The sequence below is a fragment of the Prinia subflava genome, chromosome 24, assembly GCF_021018805.1.
Source record: "Prinia subflava isolate CZ2003 ecotype Zambia chromosome 24, Cam_Psub_1.2, whole genome shotgun sequence".
Classification (NCBI taxonomy): Eukaryota; Metazoa; Chordata; class Aves; order Passeriformes; family Cisticolidae; genus Prinia; species Prinia subflava.
In genome coordinates, this window is record NC_086270.1 from 6,757,876 (window position 1) to 6,784,779 (window position 26,904).

General features: G+C 51.4%; 2 protein-coding genes across 2 annotated transcripts in view; both read right to left on the reverse strand.

Annotated features, from left to right (window-relative positions):
- EPB41 (erythrocyte membrane protein band 4.1) overlaps window positions 1–8,916 on the reverse strand; it is a 95,619-nt gene extending 86,703 nt beyond the window's left edge. Inside the window, exon 1 of the mRNA XM_063418888.1 lies at window positions 8,822–8,916. The gene's annotated coding sequence lies outside the window, so the exon portion shown is untranslated. The remainder of the gene's footprint in view (window positions 1–8,821) is intronic.
- Window positions 38–23,885, reverse strand: LOC134561682 (CCN family member 2-like). The gene is made up of 6 exons (XM_063418906.1): window positions 23,766–23,885; window positions 17,819–18,032; window positions 13,608–13,859; window positions 12,206–12,414; window positions 8,822–12,014; window positions 38–119 (listed from the first exon to the last, which is right to left on the reverse strand). The coding sequence occupies exons 1-5, from the start codon at window positions 23,850–23,852 to the stop codon at window positions 11,703–11,705; spliced, it is 1,074 nt and encodes a 357-aa protein (XP_063274976.1). The 5' UTR covers window positions 23,853–23,885; the 3' UTR covers window positions 38–119; window positions 8,822–11,702.
- Between the last annotated feature and the right edge of the window lie 3,019 nt (window positions 23,886–26,904).

Here is a 26,904-nt window from a genome sequence, read left to right on the forward strand (position 1 = left end):
TCGAGCCACAAAGCCAAGTGCCCACACTTGTACTCACATGAGCAAGGCAACAGAGCAAACTTCAGTATCTGACTCTTCCAGAAGTGAAGGTGGAACCGGATGTTCACGGTCAGCCACTTCTGAGAAATGTAAACACCAAGTGGGGAAGGGAAAAAAACCCAAAAACATCAGCTCGGCATTACCTAACGATGATAATACAGTGAACAGTGACGCAGGCACCCCATGCCTGCCAACCTCTCGGGAGTGCCGCCTCCCCGGGCAGTGAGTGCCGCCTCCCCGGGCAGTCCCATGGCATGTGCCAGGCTCTGCCGAGCTCCGGGCACGACCGGGATGCAGGAGCAGCGGGCTCCGTGGAGGCTGCGGGCTGGCCCCGTGCACTTCTGCACCCTTGCAGCTCCTCAGAACTTACATAACTTCTCGTGCAAACTTCTGGAGGGCTGGACACAGCCCAGCGCCACCGGTCCCGGCTCCACAGGGCTCCAATTGAGCCCTCTAGTGGTCTTTCTTCAAAAATTCCACAATGCACCAAGAGCCTTAATTTAATTAACCCTCGGCCAGAGGCCTCTAAACTCTAATCCTCTCAACAAAAGGATCATTAACTAAATGAAGAGATTCAAGAGAGCAACGGTGCTCCCAGCTGCGGCAAGGCTGGCTGCGCGCTCCGGTGGGCACACACCAAGACCTGAAATTCAGCCAGATCCTTAGCCTGTACAACAGCCCTGCTGAGGGTACAGGGACCTGCCTCACACCAGCACAGAGTCACACACTCGTGGCACAAGTCTGGCATGATGCCAGACTCAGTCACCCCAAATTATGGAATGGTTTGTGTTGGAAGAGACCTTAAAGCTCATCTCATTCCAACCCACTGCCATGGGCAGGGTCACCTTCCACTAAACCAGGTGGAGAGAAAGCCACAAGCCCATACCCATCCTTTGGGATACACCACGATGCCAACAGTCCCAATGCCATCTCATCCCCATCAAGACTGAAAACCCAAACTACTGAACAAGGAGAGGAGCTGGAGCATCATCTGCTTTTCAAGTGTTATTATCCAGCCTGGATCCAGGTAGAGAGCAGCTCTCCTTTCAAGAGGCAGCCTCAGTCCCTCAGCTGAAGGCTGGGAAAACACCATCTTGCCCAGCCCTACCAGCACGAACAGCAGGAAGGGCTCTCCTCACCAACGAGTTAGGGCGTACCTTGGCAGAAGAATTCACAGCATTTAGGGTGTAGTCAGGGAAAAGCCTTCACAGTCAAAGGTTCCCAACCCACCCCAAAGGTACCTCACCCCAATGTGACGGGAGGGATGGAGATCTTGCCCTTTGCAAGTGGCTCTCTTGGAAAGTCACCTCCAGCTTCAGAGCCACACAGAGGATCAAGAGCAGCTGTGAGGAGCACATCCATAAGACAGCTCATTAGTGTGGTGAACAGGAGCAGAAGAGCTTAATTACAGAGCAGGAATTGTTCCCTCAGGGTTTGAATGCCAGCAGCAGCCTCAGTAAGCCCGTGCTGCCCCACAGGACAGGCATTTCTCAAAAGTGCCCGCAGCCAATGTCACCTCTGCCTGTGGTAAGCAGTATCCCAGCTGGGGCTCTAAATGGTCTGCAGAGCCTCAGGCTCCAAATGTGAGGAAACAAAATGAGGAAGAATTCAGGTGTTGCTTGCAAAAAAAAAAAACTCTGCCAGCAGCAGCCTGCACAGGTCTGGAGATGCTAGTGCAGCTCATCTATGAGCTCACCCTGATTTTGGTGCTGTGTGTGAGCATCCCAGTCTCCAAAGCAGCTTTTGAGGCTCAAATCAAGCATTTCACCAGTACAGAGACAGAAGTGGCTGCTGGTGGGATACACTCCAGAGGCTGCCACAACCTGGGCAGGGTTTTTGGGATGCTTTAATGTACTATCTCTCCTCAGACCAACACAGCCTTCCCTGGTACCTCAGCCCTCTAGGGTGCCAGCCAAACTGGTCACAGACCCTCCATGTTTGAGACTGAATGCTGGACAATATTCACAGAGGTTTCCATTTTTAGTCTTTGCCCCATCTCCTCTCTGCATCTCCCCAGAATATGCCTCCAGGACAGAGTTGACATGACAATGCCTCCTTGCACAAAGATGCAGGAACAACTGCTCCCAGAGCTAATGAGGCTGTGCTGCTCTGACCCAGGACGGTTTTCAGCATACACAGAATAAGCAGTCCTCTCTATGTTCACCTCCTGGGAAAATCTGAAGAGCTCCCATCTCCCCAGCCTGGGAGAGAACACAGATGGTCACAGGGATTAAAGCATACAGAGAGTTAACCACCCTATGCAAATGAGCTTCTTCATCTAGCCCAGCACTGCCAGGCAGTTTGATGTCCAGCACTTGGATATGATCATCATGGCTTGCTGAGCTCCAATAACAGCTTTGTACTGACCAGGACAGGGGGCAGGAAGCTGAGCAGGATGAAGACAGTTTGTAGAGAAAGCAGGACGCAAACTGCCGGAGCCAGGCAGCTGCCAAAATCATATTCACCTCATGCTACAGCAGAAGAAAAAGCAGCAGCACGAGAAACAACCATGGTCAGCAGCACAGATCAATTCTGCACTTGGATAACTTGTACGTCCCCAATTTAAGGCAGCTTGGATGGAGCAAGCAGTGCTGCAACCACAACGTGAGCCATCTGCGACTCTGGAGGCTGCTCACACAGCACCAGGCACCCACAGGATGGCAGAAGAAAACCCATACCGGCTCCTGCTGCCTTTCCTAGAAGGCTGAAGTCTTGGCACCCAGCTGAGGCATGGGATCTGTCAGCACGGCACACTGGGATGGGGCCACATAACCTTCCCAAGAAAGTCAGAGTTTCCCCAGGCTACCTCCCAAGGGGGAGCTGCACCTCAAACCTAACAGCAATAGGTTTAAATCTTATTTCATTTTTACTCAAAACCATTTTACTTTAACACTTAAAAAAAATTACAGCAGGCGTGGATATCTTGCTCAGCCAGTGCCCAGCTGCCAGTGGATCCTTAGGGCCAAGTTTCAGGCCATGCCATGATGCAGATGACTGCGTTTGCTATTAAAAGCCTCCACTCTGCACCCGAGGAAATTCTCAAGCAGTGCTGACCCCGTCTGCCAGCCTGTGAGCCTCTGAGCATCCACAGATTGGCTGAGGCCAATCCAGGCCATACGTTCACCTCCACGTCAGACACAGCACCTCCAGCACATCAACACAGACGCACAAAGTCACGTTACACCTCAACGTGGCTCTGTGCCGGGCAAACATCTGCCCTCCCTCACTCCCACACTCAGCATCTGAGTTCACCTGGGGGCAGGGAGGCAACTCATGCTGTCCTGTCCAATACATACCCTCAGCAGAGACAAACAGCTCCCCACAAGTTCTGAAGTGCCTACAAGCAGCTTACCCCATATCCGAGGGGTTTTGGAGAGTGGATATAGAAATACAGCCCTTGGATGGCTGGTACTATCCAGTGAGCACCTAAACCACTGCAGCAGTCAGAAGGATCAAGTCACGGAGGTCACATACAGCATGATACACAGCTGCCTTAACACCCTGGTGATGCTTTGAGGCATCAGTCCACCACACTCCCCCCAACAATGCTGAAGTCAGTGCCAACACCAAGTTTTCCCTAAAGCTCAGAGCTTTCCCACACCTGCCCTGCACTACCTTGCTAGCAACACCTACCAGATTGCTGTAATGCCACTGCAGCCAACTCTGAAGGCTCCCAAGCACATGCCAAGCTCACAGACCCTCCTTAAGTCCAGTTCTGGTCAACTGTGACCAGATGTAACTACCTACATGAAAGGCACTTGAAGGCGCCTCTAAAGGAGGATGTATTCATATCTTCAGGCTGGGGTTCCTCCTCCTCTCTGCTTTCCAGGGCTCAAAAGCTTGCCTCACATTAAGCAGACCAGCAAGAACTTCACCTCATTCCTTGTTACAAAACCTGCCTTTTCCAGGAATGGGAGGAAAAGTCAGGTTTCTCAGTCATCTATTCACAAATGAGCGAAGAACATTTTAACAGCATTTGTTCATTTAATTGAATAGCACACAGGGGCTTTATTTGTGTTGGCAAAGGGCTTTGAGGTGAGCAAATGGAGGAGCAAGGGCAAGCCCCATGCCCCAAAACACTTCTCAGGGGCCAGGAAACATGTCCAGGTCAAGCCCGCAGCCTTACACAGGCCAGGATAGGCCTGGGGTGGCTCCCACAGCCTCAGCATCCTCCCAGAGGGATTCCCAGCTGCCCCAGATCACCAGGAAGTCACCACCAGGGTTGACACAGCACAGCACAACACAACACCCCAAGTTCCCATCAACCTTTCTCTCCTAAAATCTGCCAATGAGCAGCAGTTTTTGAGCCTTCTCAGAGCCTCAGGGTCCACTTGAGGGGGTTGAGACAGCAAAAAGCTGTTCCGACACAGCATTTGCATCCCGACAGACTCCAGGCTGGGAGCCCAGATGGTGGTTGTATGAGCCCTGCCCACAGCGCCCCGTCCTCATCTGGTAGTCCAGACTTTTCTCAGGGGGCATCAGGAGGGGACTAGACACAAACCATACTAATTGGATAGACAGAGTCCTGCAGCCCTACAAAGCTGCGAGCAGCTGCTCAGAACCTCTTGTGTACCACAAAAATAGCTTCGTCTACAGAGCATGGATTAAATGCCACAAACACCCTTTTCTTCCCTCCGTGTAAAGTGCATTTTCCCCCATTGCGGTCCCAAAACAAAATCCAGCCCCGCAGATCAAACCAGGAAATTTAGCAAACTTTGAGCATGAACAGTAGCAGGAGGATTTTCCAGACCTTCAAGCTTATTTGGCAAGCCCCAGATTATGTAAAGCACTGCCCTGCCATTGTCAGGGAAGCCATGCCCTGTGCCAGAGCCAGCTGGCACCACACTGCCCACCCATCACTGCCTGCACCCAGCAAGGGCAGCAGGCCTTGTACAACACCACAAACTCCTTCCCAGGCATTTCCAGTGCAGCGGCCACTGCTTTTCATTTTCCACCTCACTTTTTTGTGATTAATCATCTTCCCAGGGTCCCGGTTTTCCAGCCCAACCTGCCCAGGTGTTTGGTGGCGTGGATGAAGAGTATCCTTTGTGCCTACAGGGTGGCTTACCACAGCTGTGCCCAGAGGTGAAGGATCCCTTCCATGGTTTAACTAATCCTTGGCTTTTCTGCCAGTTGGGGCCTGCCAGAGGGCTGAAGTGCTTATCGCTGTGCACACGTCCTCTGGGAAAACAATATGAGAGCCTGAACTCATTCCACATTCAGCACCCAGCTGGAAAAACCCATGAGGCAGGCAGGATGGTAGCCACTATGGCATCCCTGGTACCCGGCTCCACGCATGATCCATGTCCCCTGGCAATGGCCTCGCACCTGGTCCCAGTGCATTTACCTAATTAAGACTTAATGAAGTAAGGAGATCGATTGTGGGCCTGGCAGGGGAGCAGATGTGCCCCCTGAACCCGGCCACTGCCAAGGGAAGCGCAGTGCTGTCTCCAAGGTGAATCAGCAGGAAAAGCTCAGCCCTGCAAATTCCACACCCTGTAGCTTTCTCTGAGCAGGGACAGAAAATGATTTCTCTGGTCATCAGCAGCCTCTAGTGGGGAGATGTGGGTAGCCATGGTGGCTGCTTCGGTCAGACCCCAGAGCCCCAGCCAGCCCACCCTGGCTGTTCCCACCAGATCAGAAGGGGATGGCATGACAAAGTCCCAATGTCATGGTATGAGGGACCTGAATCATCACAGCCTCATTGGGATAACCACTGTGAGACTGATCATCCCCCAGGTGCTGGTCCCAGGCTAAACAGAGACAACCAACTGCAGCCCCTCTTGGTGAATCCCAACTCAGAGCTCACAGAAATCACTGCAGGAAACAAAACTCATAAAAAGGACAACCAAGACATCTCCCTCCTTCTTGGGCAGCTAACTGAGAGACACCTCCATGCTAATGATGGGCAAGTCTGCCCCCTTCTCAAATCACACATCCAACCACAGCATCCATTGTGACCAAGAGCCAACTATGACCCTAAACTTCCAGCCACCACAGCCTTGAGCCTCTTCCTGGCAGCTGTGAAGACAAAGGTGAAACACTGCTGAGCAGAGACAGGACAATTCCTGCCCTCTGGGACAGGGACCATCTGCAGCCTGCCTTGCACTCCAGGGAACAGCTGGGGAGGGAGCTCAGAAAAACCTTGCTGTATATTAAATCAGTGAGACAACTTCAAAGTGCCCTCCTCGGAAAACAGCTGATGTTTTGCCTTTTCTCTGAGAGATCCCCTCTGTGCCATTGGCTCCAAAAGGCCCGTGCCAGCCCGGGGGACGCACGGTGCAGAGTGATGCGGCTGCAGGCAATTCCAGCAGCTGCCAGGCTGTGCGTCAGGAAGAGGGAGCCTCATCCAGCAGTACCGCTGCAGATGAGAAGGCACTTTCTCCTCAGCAGGTTTCAGGCCCTCTCGAAAGGGCTGAAGTTTCTCCTAAGTGCAAAAAAAAAGCAAAGTGAAGGGACAGGAGTGCCTCACATCCACAGAATGTTGAGCACCATCGTGAGAAGTAGTCTGATGCACAGATCAACTTTTTGCTGCTTAACTTGCTGTTATCATCACCACAGGCAGAAGCAGCATGTGCCCCACTTTGTCTGAGAAACTGAGGGACTGCCAGCACCATGAGCTGGAGGAGACCCACGTCTACACAGGCCCCGGAAGTGGGAAAGGAACTGTACTCCTGGGGGCTTGCAAATTTTTCCACAAGTTTCAGCTGCCTCCTCTCAGAGACAAACATGGTACAGCTGCACCACCACAGGCACAGTGGCCATGAGCAGGGCAATGGCTCAGAGGAAGGATTAAGCCAAACATGGAACCTGGGATCCATGTCACCCCAACTCAGGTGCAAGTTACTCCCATGGACTAACTGGGTTAGTCTGGCAGAAAGAGGATGCAAAAGAGATCTGACTCTGCCTCTTTCCTACAGCCGCATCTGTGCTTCCACGAAGCCTCAGGAAAGGAGCAACAGGGACAGGAACGTTCTGGGATGCACCTTGCAAAAACCCAACTTGTTCCTGTGCCTCAGGGCAACTTCTCTCCCACGAGGTAACAGAGATTCCCTGCACCACCAGCCTTTCCCAGGCTGGCCTTTTGCTCTGGCTCAGCTGCACCTCATTCAGGGCACGTGTGACTGACTCAGCCCCTGTACTGTCCGACCCCTGGCTCAGCCTCACAGCCCCACCACAGCCACTCACACAAACTGCAGAGCAAGTGTTGGTTTTCCCCATGCGGGAGCCTCGGCCATAAGTCAGTGCTCGGGCGAGGAGGCAGCTGCCGGCAGCACCGAGCCAAGGCACACCCCTGCATTGCAACACAGCCCTAAAGATAGTCACTGTTCCCCGCTGTCCCCTGCCATCCACCAGCCGCTCGGACCCCGCCAAGGAGCGGGGAAGACAGATGCCACCAGCACCAGCCACCGGCAGGGACTAAAGAGCAGGTTCACCAGCCTCTCGTCCCACCACGACTGCAGGGAGGCGAAATTCAGGACAGGAAGAGACTGCAGGAACCGCCGAGCACGCCGCACACGCTCGTGGTTGCAAACATCAGCGCAAAGTGTCCCCGTCGAGGAGGGGACGTGAAGACATCGACCCGCCCACGGGCGTGGGGGACGTGGAAGGGAGGTTTCAGCGCGGCCCCGACCGGTGCCGGGACAGAGATCGCCGGCAGGAGCGGCCCCTGCCTCCCCGCAGCTCGGCCATGCCGCCGGCTTTGGGAACCGTCCCGGAGGGCGCAGGCGGGATCTCGGGGAGAGATCGCGGCCGTCCCCAAGACACGGGCTGAACTGCTGCGTCTGGGGCACAGTCCCAGCAACACCGAATGCTCCGGGAGCCAGAACTGGACTCCAATTCCAAAGAGGGAGCTGCCACCTCTCAGGAAGGGACATCAGTGCTGCTGCCGTGACTGTGAGGTGCAGAGGGAATCCCACTCCCCGAGGCTGCACCTGCCTTTTCCCCTCCACTGCACCAGTGGAAACAACTGTACGGGGGGAAACATCCGAGTCCCAGGGTCGGCACTCCCCTGGAGGCAGGGCCCCATCCACCTCCTAAGCATGAATCCCCTGGGGGTGGTCCTCCACCCCACATCTTCCCCCGCAGCCCCACTCAGAGTGTCTAGGACAGCCCCGGAGCACCCCATTCCCCGCACACCCAGCCTGACCCTACTGGGGATCCCCCCACTCCAGAGCACCTCACTTCCCTTCTGCCCTATAGGCTTCCTGACAGCACTGTAGGTGCTCCCCCAGTCTCCCCCAACCCTTGAACATCCCCCCATTTCTCCACAACCCCCTGCTCCACACCTCAGTCACCTAGGTGTGGGACCCCTACAGCTACACTGACATCCCCACCCCCCCCAAACCCTTGAGCACCCTAAAACACCTCGCATCCAGCTTGACCTCTACGGGTGCCTCCGGTTCCCGCAGCCCTAGGTCACTCCACACCCAGCCTGACCCCACCCCTCCTTCACAGCACCCCATATCCCCCGGCAACCCCCCCACCCCATAACCAGACTGAGCCCCCATGTGCCCCCACAGCACCACAATTCTTCCTATAACCCCACAGTCCATGACCAAACTAACACCACCGGTCCCTCTCGGGAGCCCAAATCCCTCCAGAACCTGCCTGACCCCTATACCCCCAAAGCACCCCAGGACCCCCACAGCACCCCCGCACCGCATAACCTGCCTGACCCCTACAACCGTCACCCTCCGCCCAAACCTCTCTCACCCCATACCTGCCTGACACCCGAGGAACCCCCACGTCCCTCCGTGACCCCTGGCCTCCCCCCGCTCACCGGGACCGCCGCACCGCTCCGCTCCACTCCGCTCCGCCTCCACCTGCACCGTAAACCACGCCTCCTTTGACGTCACCACACGAGCCCCGCCCCTTGGCCGCGCCCACTGGCTGCCGCCCCCGCCCGTCAGAGCGCGGAGGGGGCGGGGCCAGCGCGCGCGCCGCTGCAGTGGGCGGGGGCCGCAAGTGACAGGCGTGGGGTGGAGCCAGGAGATTCCGCCCTGCGCTGCCGTGACGTCATAGGCCCAAATAAGGACAAGGTGCCTCCACGGGTTTCCCCCGCGCCCCGGCAGAGCCCCAAAGCCCTCCCAGAACCGGCAGAATCAGGTCTTTTGTTGATTTTTTTTTTTTTTTGCTTATTTTCATTATCTTTTCTTAGGGAAAACCCCGTCCTTGCTGGGGGCTGGAGAAGCCGGGGGTGATCCTGTCCGGAGGCTGCTGCGTGGCCGGAGCCGGTAAGGGCGGCAGGGTCACTGAAGTGCCCCCAAACCCGCCCCCATCCCTGGGGCCACGCCCGGCTTATCGGTGCCGCGCAGGCGGCGGCTGCGGAGATAAGGGAGAATACGACTCCCGCGAGGACGGGCATGGAGGTGGCGGCAGGACGGAATTGGGCCCTAGCACCAAGGGCCTCGCTGCCGTCTCCGCTGGCGTGGCGGTGGCGGCCCTGTGGTGGCACTGGGTGCCGGCACCGGGCTGGAGTAGGCGGGTGCTACCCGGGGTCACGCTCAGCGGCTGAGTCCCCCCAGCATCACAGGCGCCCCGCATCCTGCCCTGGGCATGGCGTGTCCCCATGGAGAGGCTCCTGCTGCCATCTAATGGTCACCGCCCTGGGGACACCGGCGAGGACCGTCACTGTGTCCCCCGCTGCCTCTCCCAGGGCCTTTGCAGCCGCCAGAGGAACACGGGCCGGGCCCTGCCCCGAGCCCTGAACCTCAACACCACGCAGCTCAAGCGTGACAGAGTTTTGTTCCTCCTCACCGGCCTGCCCTCCCTAAGCCTTCCCCGGTGAGCAGGAAGGTTTGGGGGCTGGAAGAAGCTCTAGGCCCTGCCTAGGAGTGGGGGAGGGGGGTGCCTGCTAATGTGATGAGAGGGGGATGAATCCGTAAGCTGTTAAGCCACTGCAAAGCCCCTCGCGTTCTGGCCCTGTTATCACCGACTTCTGCTCACATCTGCTCCCAGGGTTATTTTTAATCTGGTATTAAGGACTTCTGGGTCCTTCAGCAAGGGGAAGGGGGGGCTCTGCTTGTCCTCCCTCCAAGCCACGGAGGGAGGAGCTGTGTTTTGTGGGCTGCAGGGGTGCCTGTGAAACACTAACATCAATCCTGCTGCTATTTGGGAACGGGAAAAGAACCCCGTGTCACCCTCTCCCCTCCAGCACCCAGCCATCAACTCTCCAGAGGGTGCCGGCACTGGGGAAAGGTCAGAGGGGGAACCAGGCAGGATCCTCACACAAAGGGAGGAGTTCAGAGATAAAAAAAAATAAAGAGATATTTATTAGCGTTGAGTAAAGTGCAGCCTCAGCATGGTTTGAGGCTCAGCGACCGTATGAATGGCAGGAGAGAAGCTCCTGAAACGGCCTGAGCAGGGCTGTGCCAGTGGGATCCTGGGACTGTACAAAGGCCTTAAAAACAGAAATGACAGATAAATTATTTACAGTTCAAATGATTACAGGAGGGTGAAGGCTCACAAGCTGCTGCAGGCTGAGAGAAAGAACCGAGGCTGGAATGGGACATGGGCTCTGAACTGGTATGTCAGCAGTCTGGAAGTTCAGGGCAGCAGCTGGCGACAGCTGGGACTGTCCTTTGATATCAGGCTCTAATTTGGGGTAGGAAGATATGGTGAGGTTAAGCCACTGGCACTGGCTGTTGGTGGCCTTTCCTGGAGCTATGGGCTGGCAATGGGGTCCTTAATGGGAGACTCTGGCAGGTCTGTGGCCAGGAGAGAATCCCACCACTGCAGATGCCAGTGCCAACAGCTCCCCACGGCTCTGCCCCAGTGACTCCAGATGGGATCTGCTCCATTTACAAATATGAGAATTTCTCTTGCTAGTACCTTGAACTCTCCAGGGATACTGGAGCTGAACAGTGTTCCTCCTACTTACAAACATCCAGAGCAAACACCTGCAGCCTCACTGTGCATGTGTCAGCTTGTGGGGTCCAGTCTCTCTCCCACCCCAGAGACATTTCTTACAAGATTAGGAAGAAATTCCTCCCTGTGAGGATGGGGAGGCCCTGGCATAGGTTGCCCAGAGCAGCTCTGGCTGCCGCTGGATCCCTGGCAGTGCCCAAGGCCAGGGTGGAGGGGGCTTGGAGCAGCCTGGGGCAGTGGAAGGTGTCCCTGCCCATGGCAAGGGGTTGAAATGAGATGAGCTTTAAAGTGCCTTTCAACCCGCACCATTCCACAGTGCTATGAAATGCTCATCAAGGCACTAAAAGCTGCCCATAGCAGTACCTGCAGGAGACTCATCTTGGTCTGGCAGCCTGATCCACCCCCAGTTCATGCTGGAAGAACTCTCAGGGTCTGAATCAGGACTTGTGCTCTGGGCTGGAGACAGTGGGAGCCACATGACTTTGATCCACTCTCCTTTCTGGAGAGAATTCCCACTCCTTTCCAGTGGGAATACAGATCAAGTTTGCAGTTCAGGCCTGTTTCTGGTTCCTTCACTGACCTTGGCACCAGTGTGTTGAGGGTCTGGGGGCTGGGGCAGCTGGGGCTCTTCCCCCTCGGCTCATTGGGAAAACCACAGGGACCACTGGTGTGAACGATGCTGCTGTAGAAGGCACAGCCCCTCACAGAAGGGCAAGAGGCTGCATTGTCCTGGGACACAGCCACGAAAGCACTGCAGAGCCCTCCTGCACACCTCACATCTGGCAAAGACAGGTCTATTGCTGCTCAGTCTTGACATGGTCTCCGAACATCCGACGGTGATACGTGGCCAGGAAGATGTCGTTGTCTCGGGGGCAGTCATAGTGGCAGGAGCACATCTTGATGAACATCATCTTCCTCTGGAAGAAGTCCCCCTCAGGGCAGCGGAACTCCACATCCATGGTTCTCGTCAGGAACGGGGTGCAGCAGCGCCCATCCGAGCAGCTGCCGCAGAACCGGGGCCGGTAGGAGCGGGTGCTGGTACATCCTGAAAAGTCAAAGTGGAGGCTCTGGCGCTGCTTTGGGGTCCGCACACACTTCTTCCCCTTCTAGGGAGAGAGCAGATGGATTAACATGGACACAAAAAGGAAGATGTACTGAAGCCTGTGCTCTGACTCCATCACTGGGCAATAGGACACACAGGAAATGGAAGCACAGAGCAAACCCTGTGAGCCAAGATCATTCCCAAGGCTGGCCCTGGCATTTGGGGTGTTGTGTCCCCACTCCTGCAGCACCATACCTTGGTTTTCTCCATGGAGAAGTCACAGGGCCGGACCATGCAGAGGCGGGTCTCCTTCTCCAGGCGGCACTGAGGGTTGTCGTTGGTCACGCGGGCAGAGATGCCCATTCCACAGCTCTGCGAGCACGTGCTCCACTCTGTGGTCTGCACCAGGCAGTTCTCCTGCAGGTTGTTCAGCTCTGGCTCCTGAGCTGGATCCTCCCTGAAAACTGAGCCATGAGGAAGAGACACAAGGCAAGGCTCAGGGCTTTGGACAAAGAATGGCAGCTCCATGGCTGCTCCCAACTCAGTTTAACACTCCAGGAACAGCAGCAAAGGTGTGGCCCATGAGATGCTTGGCTTCTCAGCAGGAAGGGGATGCAAGTGAGCAGGGGCTCCAGCCAGGTCTGCTGTGACACTTCAGGACACAGGAGACTTCCCATAGCACCACTGAGGTTTCACTTTGTATTGCTGGAATTGATGTTCCCAGAGCAGCCATTCCAGTGCTGTGCTCTGCACTGGGAGCTGGAAATGTGTTGGTAACACACCAGTGTTTTTGGCTACTGCTGGGCAGAGCTGGCACAGCATCAGTGATGTCTCTCCAACATTCTCCCCTGATCAAGGGGCTCGGAGTGGGCAAGATCCTGGGTGTAGACACAACCAAGACAGCTGACCCAAATTCAGCAAAGGCTATTCCAGACCATATGATGTCAGCTCAGACATAAAAGCTAAGGAAAGGAGGAGAAAGAGGGAGAGGGGAGAATTCACTATTTAGTGTTTGCTTTCTGGTGCAACTGCTCCATGTGATGAAGCCCTGCTTCCCAGGAAGTGCCTGGATACCACTGGATGATGGGAAGTAAAGAATAACTCTATTTATTTTATTCTTTGCTTATGCAGATGCAAACTTTAATTTTTGCTTAAGTAAACTGCCTTATCTCAACCTTCAAGGCAGTTTTGATTTATTTTCTCCCCTTGTCCAGCTGGGAAGGGGAATGATAGAGCAGCTGGGTGGGCTGGACCTTGTATTTAGCTCTGGAACTCAACACTTGAAATCCTTCTAATAATGGTGCTTTGTATTCACTACAACATCCAGGTTTGAGCCAAACATTTTGGGGTAAGAGTCCCAGATCCTGCTGTGGAGGAAATCAGACTTGCAGACACAACTGTCCCTCCTGATTTTAAATGAGAAATTAAAGTTTTCACAACAAAAACTTCAGTGAACACAGACTAGAATATATCTCTAAAATGGGCTGAGGATTTGGGCTTTGGTGATGTTTTTATGATGTCCACATGGATCCACATTGGTACCCATCCCCACCATGATGATGCCAAAGCCACCACCAGCCCCAAACCAGTCAATGCCCTAAATCCCTCCCTCTTCCCCAGCAAACAGCTCCCGGCCTATCCCACATGCTCCACTGACCTGCCATAGCTGTTCCAAAGCGGTTCTCCTCGCTGCCATCCTCACACACCCACTCCTCGCAGCACTTGTTGTGGAACTTCACCCTCCGGGGGTTGAGGCACTCCGGGGACGGCAGGCGCAGGTCGTCGGAGCAGAGCGGGATGCAGCCGATGGCCCCGTCCATGCAGATGCACTGCAGCTTGCATGTGGGCTGGAAGCTCTCCCCATTGAGGTAGATCTTGCCCAGCAGGTCACATGTTGCACCCTCATGAGCTGGGGGAGGAAGAGGAGGAGAAGGAGGAGTAAGCAGAAGGCTGAGGCCTTGCCTTGGGGACACAGAGCTCCTGAGGAGGGACAGAGCCCATCCTCCCCTGCTCTGCCATCCTAGTGCTGGATATTCCATATTTGCCTCCCTGGCAAAGGTTGTTCCTGACACTGATTTTTCAGAAGTGCTGCTCCTCTCAAAATTCTCTAGAAAAATTTCTTCTCCACTTGGACAAACTACTAAGTATGATTTTGTCTTTGGTGCCTGTAAAGAGCCTGTTTCTCTGTCAGAGTTCTTCCCAACCATCTTGGAGTGACCAGTCAGTGGTGCTGTGCAAGACACATTCCTGATATGGCACGTGAGCATGGCTTTCCTCCTCAATACTCCTGGGTTACCAAAAGGCAACACTCTTCTAAGAACAGCTGGTTCCCCCATGCAAATTGTACCTACAAAGGAAAACAACACTTTGGGCAGATGACCTTTTTGGCCCCTCTGTGATGCACAAATCTCTTCCTCCTTCCAACACCAATTTTGTCCAGTCCTCTCCCTTCTGATTTCTGGATCTCTCATCTCCAGACCTCCTACCAGTGTATCCCTCCTTCCCTATAGAACTTAAATGGGCAAAAAAAAAAGGAAACTCAACAATATCTGACACAATGCAGCAACCTTTACTCTGCAAGCACAACAAAACTCTCAAGTTCTTACAACTGCATTAGCCAGAACTTTCCCAGTGGAAGTTTTCCAGCAGAAGTCTTGTACCAGATTAAAATTGTTTTCCAGAAGAACCAACTAAACTATTTGATATGAAAGATTTCCTTTATGCTCAACCAAAATACCCATGCAATGGTACCCATAGAGGGAAGCATTTTGCTCTAATTATTTTGACACTATGAAGATCAAGATGAAATATTTTCATTGAATGGAAAGGGAATTTTTTGACACAGCCAAATGAGTATTCTAAATAAATCATGGAAAGCTCTGAGGTTTCTTAAAAAACCTTTTTTATATATATATATATATATATATATAGTATTTTTTTTTCTCTCAGCCTGAAATTAAATGTTGAAATCTCAGAGTTGTTCACAGGACAGAAATCCTGATTTTGGACAGTTTTCAGCAGCTGCTGCTTTCTGCAATCCTGAACCTTAAAAAAAAAGAAAAAAAAAATCTAAAAAATCCATGCAAACCTCTATGGGGAAGTTACCAAAAGGAAGAATTTTTGGCTACTTGTGGAGGCTTCCCAGGAAACCTGATCTGTTTTCCCCTAAGTCCTGCTCACCCAGGAGGACACTGTTTCAGACAGAAAGTGTTTGACTCAAACAAGGAGTAAGAATCTCTTTCCATCCCATCCCCATCCCTCGAGGGGACACAAATCCTTCTGGACTGTTCCTATCCAGACCTGCATCTCATCTTGCAATTCTTTTCAATGTCATTGGGATAAAAATACTTCTGTGCTCCAACTTAGACATTTCAAAATCCTCACTTTTTCCATCAAAGTGGAAGCCATCCCTCCACCCTCCCACTACACAACCATTCATACTTATTTTTAAACACTCTCTCCCTGTTTTTCAGGCTGAGCACACTCCCATCCTGCTGAGCAGATCATGCCGTTCCCTCTCCTCCCTCCCCTCCCAAGGAATAGCAGCCTGCTATTGGGGTTGATTGTGTTTTCCAAACTCAATCGCTCTGTTGTGCCCTTCATTACCCTCCATGACCTTCCTTTCCCACTGACCTGACCCAATTAAGGCTCTGAAAAGACAGCACCTGTGAAGTGATCCAGTTCTTTATTCCCCAGCTTGGCCTGGCACCACCTGCCCCCAAATACCAAGTCCAGCCAAGGAGACTTTTGCCCTTTTCCTCACGGTGTTATGAACAAGTTTATAAATTAATCAATTGTTACCATATTCTGTTAATTGTTAAATGTTACCATGTCCAATGTTGATCACCAAGATGAATGCATAGACTCTGTTAATCACCCATGTTGTTAATTACCCTACCCAACAGTCCCTTACCTGTTCCTTTATCTGTTGGGTATTGCCTCTGCTGCTCCCCAAAATGGTGCACAATATGCAAATGAAGGGACACTGGGACACTGGGTACTGATAAAGAACCCTTGAGACAACGAGCCAGTGCAAAATCCAAGACTGGAAATAGCACCCTCAGACTGGCGTAGGGTGGAGAAGATAAAACCACCAACCAAAGCAACTCCACCGTGTCGCCGTGAGCTCAACAGTTCTCCATCTGCAGGACACCCCCAGACAAGGAGCCCAAAGTTGGTGTTCCCAGGCCTGCCCGTGAGGAGGCAGCCCCAGCTCTGCTGGGTATCAAAGCTGCCCCCTCCTCCTGCACAGGGCCGAAGGGAGCAGCGGCGGTGTGCGCGACCCTGCGGGGCCACACAGAGCTGAACTCCTAATAAAGGCAACAAAGAGGAGCAGGGCTCCTTGTCCTTTTATTTCAAGGGGATATAGCACCACTGAAAGAGCTGTTCCATAAAGCTCTACCAGCTCCCTGCACCCCCTACCACCTGTCGGACTTTAGAGTTACTAGAGGACCCGCTCTACCTTCCGAGGTTTCCGCAGGAAGGAAAGGATTTCTCTGAAATATGTGGAATGTGAAAATATTATACAGATATTAAATAAGTTTCCCTCTGGTGGTTCTCTTCCCATCTCTCCCCATACAGCCTTCAGACGATCTCAACTGAGACACTTTTCCCATGATACCTGAGCACTTCAGCTCCTTTCTCTTCCAGCACATCTGCTTATTTGGAAAAATTTGAGTCAAAACCTTGATCTTTCCTCTGATTCACTTCTCCAGGTCCCTTCACTGCCTCCAAAATCCCCCATCTTCCAGAGATCCATGTGGACATCACCAAAGTACAGCCCAAATCCTCAGCCCATTTTAGAGATATATTGTAGCCTGTGTTCACTGGAGTTTTTGCTTGAAAACTTTAATTTCTCATTTAAAATTAGGAGGGAGAGTTGTGTCTGCAAGTCTGATTTCCTCCACAGCAGGATCTAGGACTCTTACTCCAAAACGTTTGGATCAAACCTGGATGTTGTAGTGAATACAAAGCACCATTATTAGAAGAATTTCAAGGTTTCATGGAGAGACTTTGAAGTGGAGACTCCTGCACTCCTGAGGAAATTGTCCCTGTGACTTGGCTACCTTTCCTCCACAAAAAGACACCTTATTGCCATTTGGAATGAGGCAGCATGCAGCTCACACCTGCTGCATGTCATAACACCTGTGTTTGCCTTATTAAGCTTCAATCCTTAGCTCTCACGTGTCTCGATGCCTGCAGAAAGTACCAGGAGCTCAAATGGCTTCCAAAAACCCCCAAAACTGGGGAATGAAAATGAAACAACTCGTAAAATCTTTTTGAAGGAGCAAACACCATTAAGTTAGACTCATTTAGACAAGGGCCTGGAAGGACAGAAGGCAGGGATAAATAAGATATTGAGAATAAATTCTTCTGTGTGAGGCTGGTGAGGCCCTGGCACAGGTTACCCACAGAAGCTGTGGCTAACCCATTACTGGAAATGTCCAAGACCAGGCTGGATGAGGCTTGGGGCAACCTGGGATAGTGGAAGGTGTCCCTGCCCATGGCAGGGCATGGCTCAAGAGGAGCTTTAAGATCCTTTCCAAGCTAAACCATTCCATAATTCTCTGATTCTGTCTCAGATTGGTGCTGGATCATTTCCAGAGACATCCAGTGCTATGGCCAAACATTTCCCTAAGTACTTATATCAAACTGTCAGCTCTCAGGTCTTCCTATCTTGAAAAGCCTGAATTTAAGAAAAAAGGTCACACCTGTCAGAGATGGGGCAGAGAAGTCTTTTTTTAAACAAAGACCAAGAGGCACTGATCTCCCAGCATGACACTGGATGAAGCTCCAAGGAAATTCTGACAGGTGTTCTGGGAAGCACCACAGAAAAACCACAAGACAGACAGAACCTGCAGCTCTCACCTAAGCAGATGCCATTGCCTCTGTGTATTTTGGAGAAGTTGCAGTAGAGTCCCTTGTGATGGTCACAGGGCCTGTGCAAGGAGCAGAGCTCACCCAGCTGCCGAGCACACACCTTGCAGCAGCCACAGGCATCCCACACGTGGCTGGTACCCGCAGGGCACTGCAGAGGCTTGGAGGGACACTGGCATGGGAATGTGCAGGCCTGTGGTTCTACCTGGAAGGCAAAAAGCCATGGAGAGAATGAGTGTTCCACAAGGCAGCTAGGCAGGGAGAGGAACAACACGGCTCTGCTGCGAGCATAGACACCCCAGAGAGAGGGGGGACAGCCTTGCTGCAGAGGGGTGTGTGCAGCTCACAAGGACTCATAGGATGCATGTTTTCCTCATCCCTATTTCATTTGGAGCTCAAGGGGAAAAAAGAAAAAAGATGCCTCTTGGAAGCGGAGCCAAAACAAACAGGACAAGTGGTAGCTCAGAGTCCCCTGCACAGCTCACCCTCCCTGGAAGCAATAAAGTAGTAATCATTAACAGCAAGAAATTCCAGCTTTTACACAAGACAAACATCAAAGCCTCTGCACCAGCGTCAGACCCAGTGGAAGCTGGAAAAGCCATGTGCACAGCAACAGGACTTGCCTAAAGCCAGGCAGCGGGACAGTGGGGATGCTGAAAACCAACTGTTATAGATGGTAATGCGATGATTGGTTCTCACAATTAAGGGATGACTGTTGTGTGTATGTTAAGAAAAGTTTTATTGCTGCATGGTAATGTTACTGTCGTTCGTTGTTTACGTGTCCTCTGTTGTCCCCATGATACCCTTTCCCCTCCTCTGTACTGCTGCCCTGGACATAGGAAGGCCCGGTTGCTCGGGGGCGTGGCAGGACAACACCTGACCTCCAATCAGGCTGCAAGAAAACAGCCTCCACCAATGAACAGCGAAGAAGAGTTGACTGGCAGGCTATGGGCGGGGTCAGGGTTGGCTGCTGCAACAGCAGGGGTATAAAAGGCAGAGCAGCCGTTTTCTAGATGAGCTTGTGGCAATTGCGCTCCCAGTGTCTGTCCCTTTTCCTTATTCAGTCCTTTGTTGTATTTGTTAAGGTTTAATAAACCTTTGAAAATTTTAAAGTGAGCAGTCATTTCTCATACAACCCAGAAGCTCCTGAGTTCCATTTTGACACCTGCATCTGACACTTTCATCCTTATTCCATGTGCCCTCTCCTTTCCATTTTCCAAGAAATACAGCATAGCCAACCTTCCTTGAGACCTTGTGAGTGCACAGATGCCCCCCTTTGGCCACATTTCATTGGACAGCCCTTGAAACCCACTCTTGGCTTCATGGCAGTTCAGACACTAAACAGACCAGGCTACAGCTGAAGCAGGATTACCTGCTCTGGATGTGTCCAGCATCCCAGTCACTGAGCGTGTGTCATCCCTGTCTGACATCAGCTCAGGGCAGGAACACCAGCTCAGCTCTGGCTGTGCCCAGATTTGGGCAAGATGTAACACCCCGACTGTGAACAGTGCAGAACATGTGGTCTCTAGAGATCCACTGAAACCTCCTCAGAAACATCAATACCAGCTCAAGCCTGGTTTTCTGTTCAGATCCTGCCCATCCAAATTCCCCCTTGCCCCACTCCATGCACCACTTCACTATTCTGGACATGGCTCAGCTCCCACCCAGGGCTGACACAACCCTGGCACATGGATGATGCCACCAAAACACTCTGAGATCCTGCATGGCTAAGAGCAGGGTCGAGAGGGAAGCACACAATGGGGCAGATCCCTCACAGCTCTGCTGTCACCCCAGGAGAGCAGCAGCCAAGCTGGTAATAGCCTTGAGGGCAGCAGGGAGGGGGACACACACCTGGAGCAGGTCAAAAAATGTATCTTCTTATGGCTCTGTTGGCACTTGTCAGATCCCATTCAGCCCTCACTTGTGAAATAGCTTCCTTGGATATTTCATCTGTCACCAATCACAGTGGGAAAATTTTTCCAGCTGTTTTGACTTTAGCTCATGTGGGGTCAGAAGGTGCTGACTTCTTTGTACAGCTGTCACCAACACAGCGCTTGTGGGACTGGGATTGGGCTAAACATTCCCTCAAAGTCATGGAATATCCCAAGCTGGGAGGGGTCCACAAGGATCATGGAGTCCCTGGCCCTGCCCAGACACCCCAACAATCCCACCCTGTGCTGGGGAGCGGTGTCCTCCTGGAGCTGTGGCAGCCTCGGGGCCGTGCCCATTCCCTGGGGAACCTGGGCAGTGCCCTCTGGGGGAAGAACCTTTTCTTAATATCCATCTAAACCACTCCTGAAACAGCTCCAGCCATTCCCTCAGGTGGTCCCAAGGGATGAGCTTCCCAGAGTCTCCCTGCTCAGCAGAAGTCAGCATAATTCTCCTGGATAACTCCTAGCATGAAGTATTTTAGGAACAAGCCTCTCCAGCCTGCAGCCCAGCTGTTCCCAGCGGACTGTCCTGGAGCCACTCACCAGAACCTGACTTGTCCCGGGAATCAACTCCCAACTGCTGAAGTGCATTAAAAGAACTAAAAATATAGAAATCTCTCCTAGTTTTTTCAATTTAGGCAGCTGCTGGAGCTGCCAAGGAATGTGTTATTCAGTCTCAGATGAGTTGGGCGGGGCGGGGGGGGGGGGGGCGTACGTGAGATCACACAAGAGACAAAGCATTCCTAACATGGGATTTGTATTAAGATATAATTCATGCACTTAAGAAAAAATAATGGTAACAAGCATTTTCCAATGTAGTGTCAGCCACAGGCTATAGAAAGAAACATTTCCAAAATAGCTCTCCTGCTGAAATCCAAACCAAAACAAGCTCTTTTGGCATAAGTGAATGCAACAGCTTTAAACCCAACTGAATTGTCTTATCCCTGGAAGTGTCCAAGACCAGGCTGGATGGGGCTTGGAGCAACCTGGTCTAGTGCAGGGTGTCCCTGCCCACGACAGGGGGATAGGACTGGATGGTCTCCAAGATCCTTTCCAACATAAATCATTCCATGATTCTACAATTCTGTGTTTTCTTTCCCACCCTCATTAATAATTGCTGGCACTAGTTATTTCCTTAATAACTCACTCACATAAACCAGCCCACCTGGTTTTACCTTCTGTTCACAGCAGCTTCACTTCCTCATTGTATCACAGCTGCTTTTCAGCAGGAGATCTCTCTTATATCACAGACCAGCTGGGTGACCCTGCACCCACCTATGCTGTACCTCAGCTTCCCCAGCCATCAGCTCAAAAGCCCAATCCGTCATGATTTTCAGGACCCTCTAAATACTCCCAGATGCTCCCACCAGTCAGCTCAGATGTGTCTCCCTCCATTGCCCAGGAGGTGTTGGGGCTCCTGTTTGATGGTTTTATTGCTGAGCAAAGTCAGCCTGAGCTATTTATAATTCTCATTGCTCTCCTAGGCCTGGTAGAGGAGGGAATGAGCTGGAATGGGGTCTGGTTCCCACACACCCAACAGCCAGAGCACTGAAAAACTACTTGGCCAGGGAGGCCCTCAAGTTAGGAATAGTTGAACCGACTTCCTTGAGCCCTCCATTACTGAATTTTCTTTCCGAGAGGCTGAATGGTGGATTATATTGGTTTTGAATGAAGCACTTTTCACCCTGCATTCTTTCCAAGGGCTGCTTCTGGTACTTCTGCCCAAAGAACTTCCCTAAAACTGCCCCAAAGAACTCTACAAACTGTTCCCAAGAACTGCCAGGATTGGAATTCAGGGCTTTGTTGCAGACCCAAAGTTAACACAAAGGCCAACACTTCCACATAACCTGCCACTGACTTGCGTCCAGAGGGATTCAACTAAAAGAACAAAGAATTTCATTTTCTTCCCTCTGCAGAAAGGGTTGCTCCAAAACTCACTTCTACCTTCACTGGGCAGGCTCCTGACTTCCAAGTTCGCTAGAACCTTGATCTGGCATCTGTTGAGGTTTGCAGAGCATTTCTGTGAACTTGAGAGCAGCAGAACAGAACCAGTGTCAGAGATCAAAGCCATGGGTTTAAGAAAGTTCTAAAGCCTGGAATGTTGGCTCTCCCTGCTCCTGGCTTTGCTGACAGCTCTTGCATCCATCACCAACACTGTGTGAAGCTGTGGGACTCCCTAAGTGATGGCCAAGCCACCCCAGAATTGCCAACACTCAGAGCAGGGGATTCCCCTGCTCTGCTGCATTGTGTTCTCCACCTCTGACTCCCCAGAACCATCTGCTCAGCTGACAAGTCAGAACAAGCTCCCTCCTAACTGCCAGGACCAAACCCAGTTATTTGCAGGTAAGAAAAGCTGAGAATGTTCTTCCTGCTTCATATTTACATAAAGCCTCTTCTCTTGCACCCTCAGGAGGGCATGAGTGCTGCACATGAGCTCCTATCACTGCAGCAGCTCCGTGGCACTGCCTGGATTTCTCATTCCTGACCAATGTCCACAAGAGTGCAGGGAACCAGCCAGGGAGCCAAATCAAAGAGGATGTTTTAAAATGTGTTTGGGCTCATGACTGCACTCAGAAGGAAGGAAAAGGTGAGTTTTGAGCTGAGCTGGGTGTTTGCAAAGAGCTTTGGGAGCCAGGGGTTAATGCTGCAAAGTAGAGGTGATACAATAAACATCCAGCTGGTTCTTTTAGTGCTCCAAGACTAAGCAACCAAAACACAGCTATTCATTCTTCAAACTCTGAATGACTGTGGATAACCCCTGCTCTCTCTCTGTGTCAAGCTCTCAAGGCGCCTTTCTAGGCTGCTGCAGCACATTGTACAACAGCTCCTTTGGGGAGACAAGAACCATGACCCCCTGCACAGACAGAGCACAGCGATACAGAGACCTGCCCAGGATGAGCCTAAACATAACTTCCAGGAACCCTGGAGCTACACCCACCTCTGAACAACACAGGAGACAGATGAAGGAGTAACACCTCTCACCTCCTCCCTCAATCCACAAAGCATCACAGAATCATTAAGGTTGGAAAAGACTTAAAAGGTTACTGAATCCAACCTAATGCTCAAAGAAAGGCAAAAGTCCCGTTTCCAAGGCATTTGGCAGGTTTAGGGAAAATCAGCAGTCTCAGAGTGGTAACCAAGGGTCACACTGTTGAGATTGCTTGTTATTGTTTATATGAGCCATATATTGTTTATATGATGCTGCCAAAGCTGAGCCAGAGCAAGAATCAAGACGCCCACCCCAAATGGCAGCAGTTTCCCTTAGAGCGCAGCCCAGTTCATGTTCTTGGCAGGAGACGGACTGACACACACTAAATACTGCCAGGAGCAATCCAACAGACTTCACCAACCAGGAGCTGATTGCCTCTCTCACCACAACAAGCAAGGGGCTCTGTGAACTCAATTTCACCAAGCCAAAAAGCACTTACGGCAATTTAATTATGGCAGTGACGTTCCTGATACTGCTAGCACAAGAACAGCACACAAATGTCCTAAGAGGAGTAAGCTGCTCTCTCAAGAACTTATATTAACAGGAAAACAGGCACAAATCCTGCTCTGGAGAGGCTGCAGCCTAATTTTCCCCTAGGAATCACTGCTTATGGGAGCACATGGGTGGATTCAGTGACAGCTGGGGAGGGATGGTGCTGAATTGGGATACAAGACTGTTATTCTTTGCAATGACATAAACTCACTGACTTGCCCTCTCTCTGCTTTCTTCTCTCACTCCTAGACCAGGGCGATTTCTGGCTTCCAGCAGTGGGAGAAAACAAAATCCATTCACACGGGCCAGGAGCTCTGGGCCCCGTGAATGACACACGGTACATGGGGCAGCCCCCAGCACGGTTTAGTTACCCAGCACGTTTGCTTCATTCTGCTCCCAGCCCAGCTTCCCTCGGAACCTCGGTAGCGGGGGGCAGCTGTGAGGAGTCTCTCAGCCCGAAGCCCTCGCATGCATCGAAGCAAGAAGCTGCAGTGTCCCGGCAGAGCTGCTGCAGGGCCGTACATACCCAGCCGGGGGTGAGGAGGAGCAGGAACAGGGTCCGGGTCACCGTCCCCAAACTGCCAGGCATCCCGGGTACTGGGAAGGGCAGCATCCAGTGATCCTCCACTCCTCCGGATTTCCCCGTCTCTTTGGAGCGAGTTGTACATCAGCTTCTCTTTAAATCTCCTCTGGAAGGGGCGGGCCGCGCTGAGTAACAGGCTGGAACTGAGCCCAAAACGGTGCAACAAAAAATCCCCAAGTTCCAGGAAACACGAGTGGATTCCTGCGGCTCCGGCAGCTGCGGGGTTGCCACTGCTGCTTGCTTGGTCACTTTCCACGTGAGGAAATCAAGCCCCAGTAAAAGCAGGATTAAGATTTTTAAATTTTTCCTCTTTCTACCTCCGAATATGAAATCTGGCACACCTTTCCTGACACAAACCCTGTTTCCCTACTTACAACCATTCCTTTTCGGCTGCAAGAGCCGAGGAGAGATTAAACAGAGATTTGTAGATTTGTGGTGTTCAGAGTCTGAGCAGGAGGGAGGGATGGGTAGCTTGGGGCTGTCAGGTACCACATCTGGCTGTGCATCACCTGTCAGCTCTGGGGAATGAAGGTTTCATGATTAGAACTCCTGCATGAGGAGCTGCATATTTTAAAAAGCAATGAAAAGCTCCTGGATTAAAGTTTTTCATAAAGGACAGTAGTTCCCCAAAGTGCTTTGAGATGGATGCAGGATCTCTCACATCTTTATCTCGGGTCATGATCCTTTCCGTTTGCTGCTGAGTTACAGCACCAGGCTTGTGCACAGCCAGCACGGCAGACCTTTAAAACATGAAAGAGTTGCTTTGTCTGTTAAAGAGTCTTTTTGTTTATTCCCGAAGAGCAAGCAGAGCACTGCCATGGAAGGAGGAGGAGTGCAGCAGAGGGCACTCTTAGTCCTTGATGGCCAGGGTGGGACAGAGCAGTTGGTTACTGGACAGGAGGCTCTGTACCTATGGAGTGACTTGAGAAAGATGGAGCCTTTCCTTAGAGTCAAGGAGCTTTCCCAGGGAGAAGTTGTGCAAGGGATGTGCAAGTTGTGCAAGAAATCCTTCTTTGGGCCAATATAAAGCCAGGCTAGGAGCCCAGGCACTGTGCAATGCAGCCCCAGCATATCCCTGTCCCAGCTGAGTGCAGGGGAACAAGACAGAAGATAAAAAAACCCACAGGGAGTGTGTAGTGGGTTATTTAAATTCAGCCTCCTTCCTGCCTTCGTGCCTCCAAGGTAGGGCCGTTTAGCTGGGAATCAAGCCCTGCAATTCAGCCAGGTCCTTTCAGGTTCCTGTGCAACACCAGATCAGCCTCCACACTCCCTGTATGTGTCCACTACTGGAATCAGAAAACTCTGACTCTTAATTAATTAGCATTTGGAAATCCCCTTGGGATTTGGGGCTGGAGGGCATTAACACAGTGCAAACCACTGTGCACCTTCTCCTCTTTCATGAGATGGGGGATTTCACAATGACTTCCATGACAGCCACCTCTGCTTATGGCACACCAGAGGATTATGTCCGCACACAAAAGATTTCAGGTTCTGGAGATGGCATAAACATCCACTGCCCTCAGGCACTTTGGAGCTCCAGGCAGTCTGGCTGGAGATACATTCCTTCTCCTTTTGGAGGGCCTGAACTATCTTGTCACCTAAAATTAGCTGCTCACATTTCCCAGGACATTCTCCTGCTGCTTGTAAATAAGAGTGGGATAAAGTGCTGCAACTTCTAGGCTCATTATCTCACATGGCAAGAACATAAACCCCAGCTGAATTCTGAGTCCTCCATGGCCTCTGAAGATGGTAAGATGGTATATTTGTGGCTTTTTAAAAGGACAGGGTGTAATGTGTTACTCAGTCCACTCCTTCTGCAAGAATAAGACATTCCCCTTTGTCCATCAATAGGACAAGGAGGAATGACTTTAAGCTGTAAAAGAGCAGGCTTAGATTAGATATTAGGAAGAAACCCTTTCCTGTGAGGCTGGTGAGGACCTGGCACAGGTTGTCCAGAGAAGCTGGACAAATTAGTGCCCTGAGGCACAATTTTGAAGATATTAGAAAAGCTAAAGTTATAGTTAACAATCGATATTGCTGATTTAGCTGAAATTAATAGATAAGCTTTGCTGAAATCAGTAAAAATTGGAGGATGGATAAAAGAAACCACATTTAAGATAAGCTACCCCAGATCTAGTAACTCATTGCTTATCACCTTTATGTTTATGTATTATGAAAACCAGAGAAACTAATCAATAGAACACAAGACAATCGCAAACCTCCTGTTTCCAGAAACCTACTGAAATAGTCCTGGAAAATAGGAAACAGGGAGTTCTACCATCCATTAATCACATCTGCATTGAAAAGGTTGAAAGTTTAGAACGAGGAAGACTCCTTTTACTTCCTCCTTTTGGTGACCACTCCTCACAAAAGGACCACCGACCCACTTCAGGGAACAAACTACGCATGCTTAATAGCCTTGTTGTCGATTAGACTACCAAGGGGAGAAGAGGAAGTGACAGGGGTATGAATATGCGTTTGTATTTTGTGTATTCAACATTTTTGCAAATAAAAGACCCTGTAATCACCTGTGATCTTCGCAGTGCACATTAGGGAGATATCCTAATATTGTGACAGTGTCACAATAAACATACACTTTCTAACTTTAACTGTTAGAGAGTTTTTTGTCTGTCACAGTTGGATATTGATATTAGATGGATATGCATATTTTAATAAATCAGCCCTATACCTGGAAGTGTCCAAGGCCAGGTTGGCCAGGGCTTTGAGGAACCCGGGATAGTGGAAGGTGTCCCTCCCCATGGCAGGGAGTGGGACTGGATGAGCTTTAAGTTCCTTTCCAACCCAAACCATTCCATGATTCTCTGATTCTATAAGAAGCTGCAGCTGCACCTTTAACCATGCTCTTCCAAATTCTGCTTTAACATAAACTTGCTGTGCGACCTCGGATGAGCTGTTCAGCCAAAATCCCAATGTCACTCTTGTCAGGAGTCCCATGAGGAATATTCAGCAGTAATCCAGCATTATCATGGCTGGTTAAGTTTTCAGCCTTGTTGGGGGTTAGATTTGTTTCTTTTTTACTTATAGAATTTTTCTCCATCTCTAGGGAAGTCCTGCCCCTCCC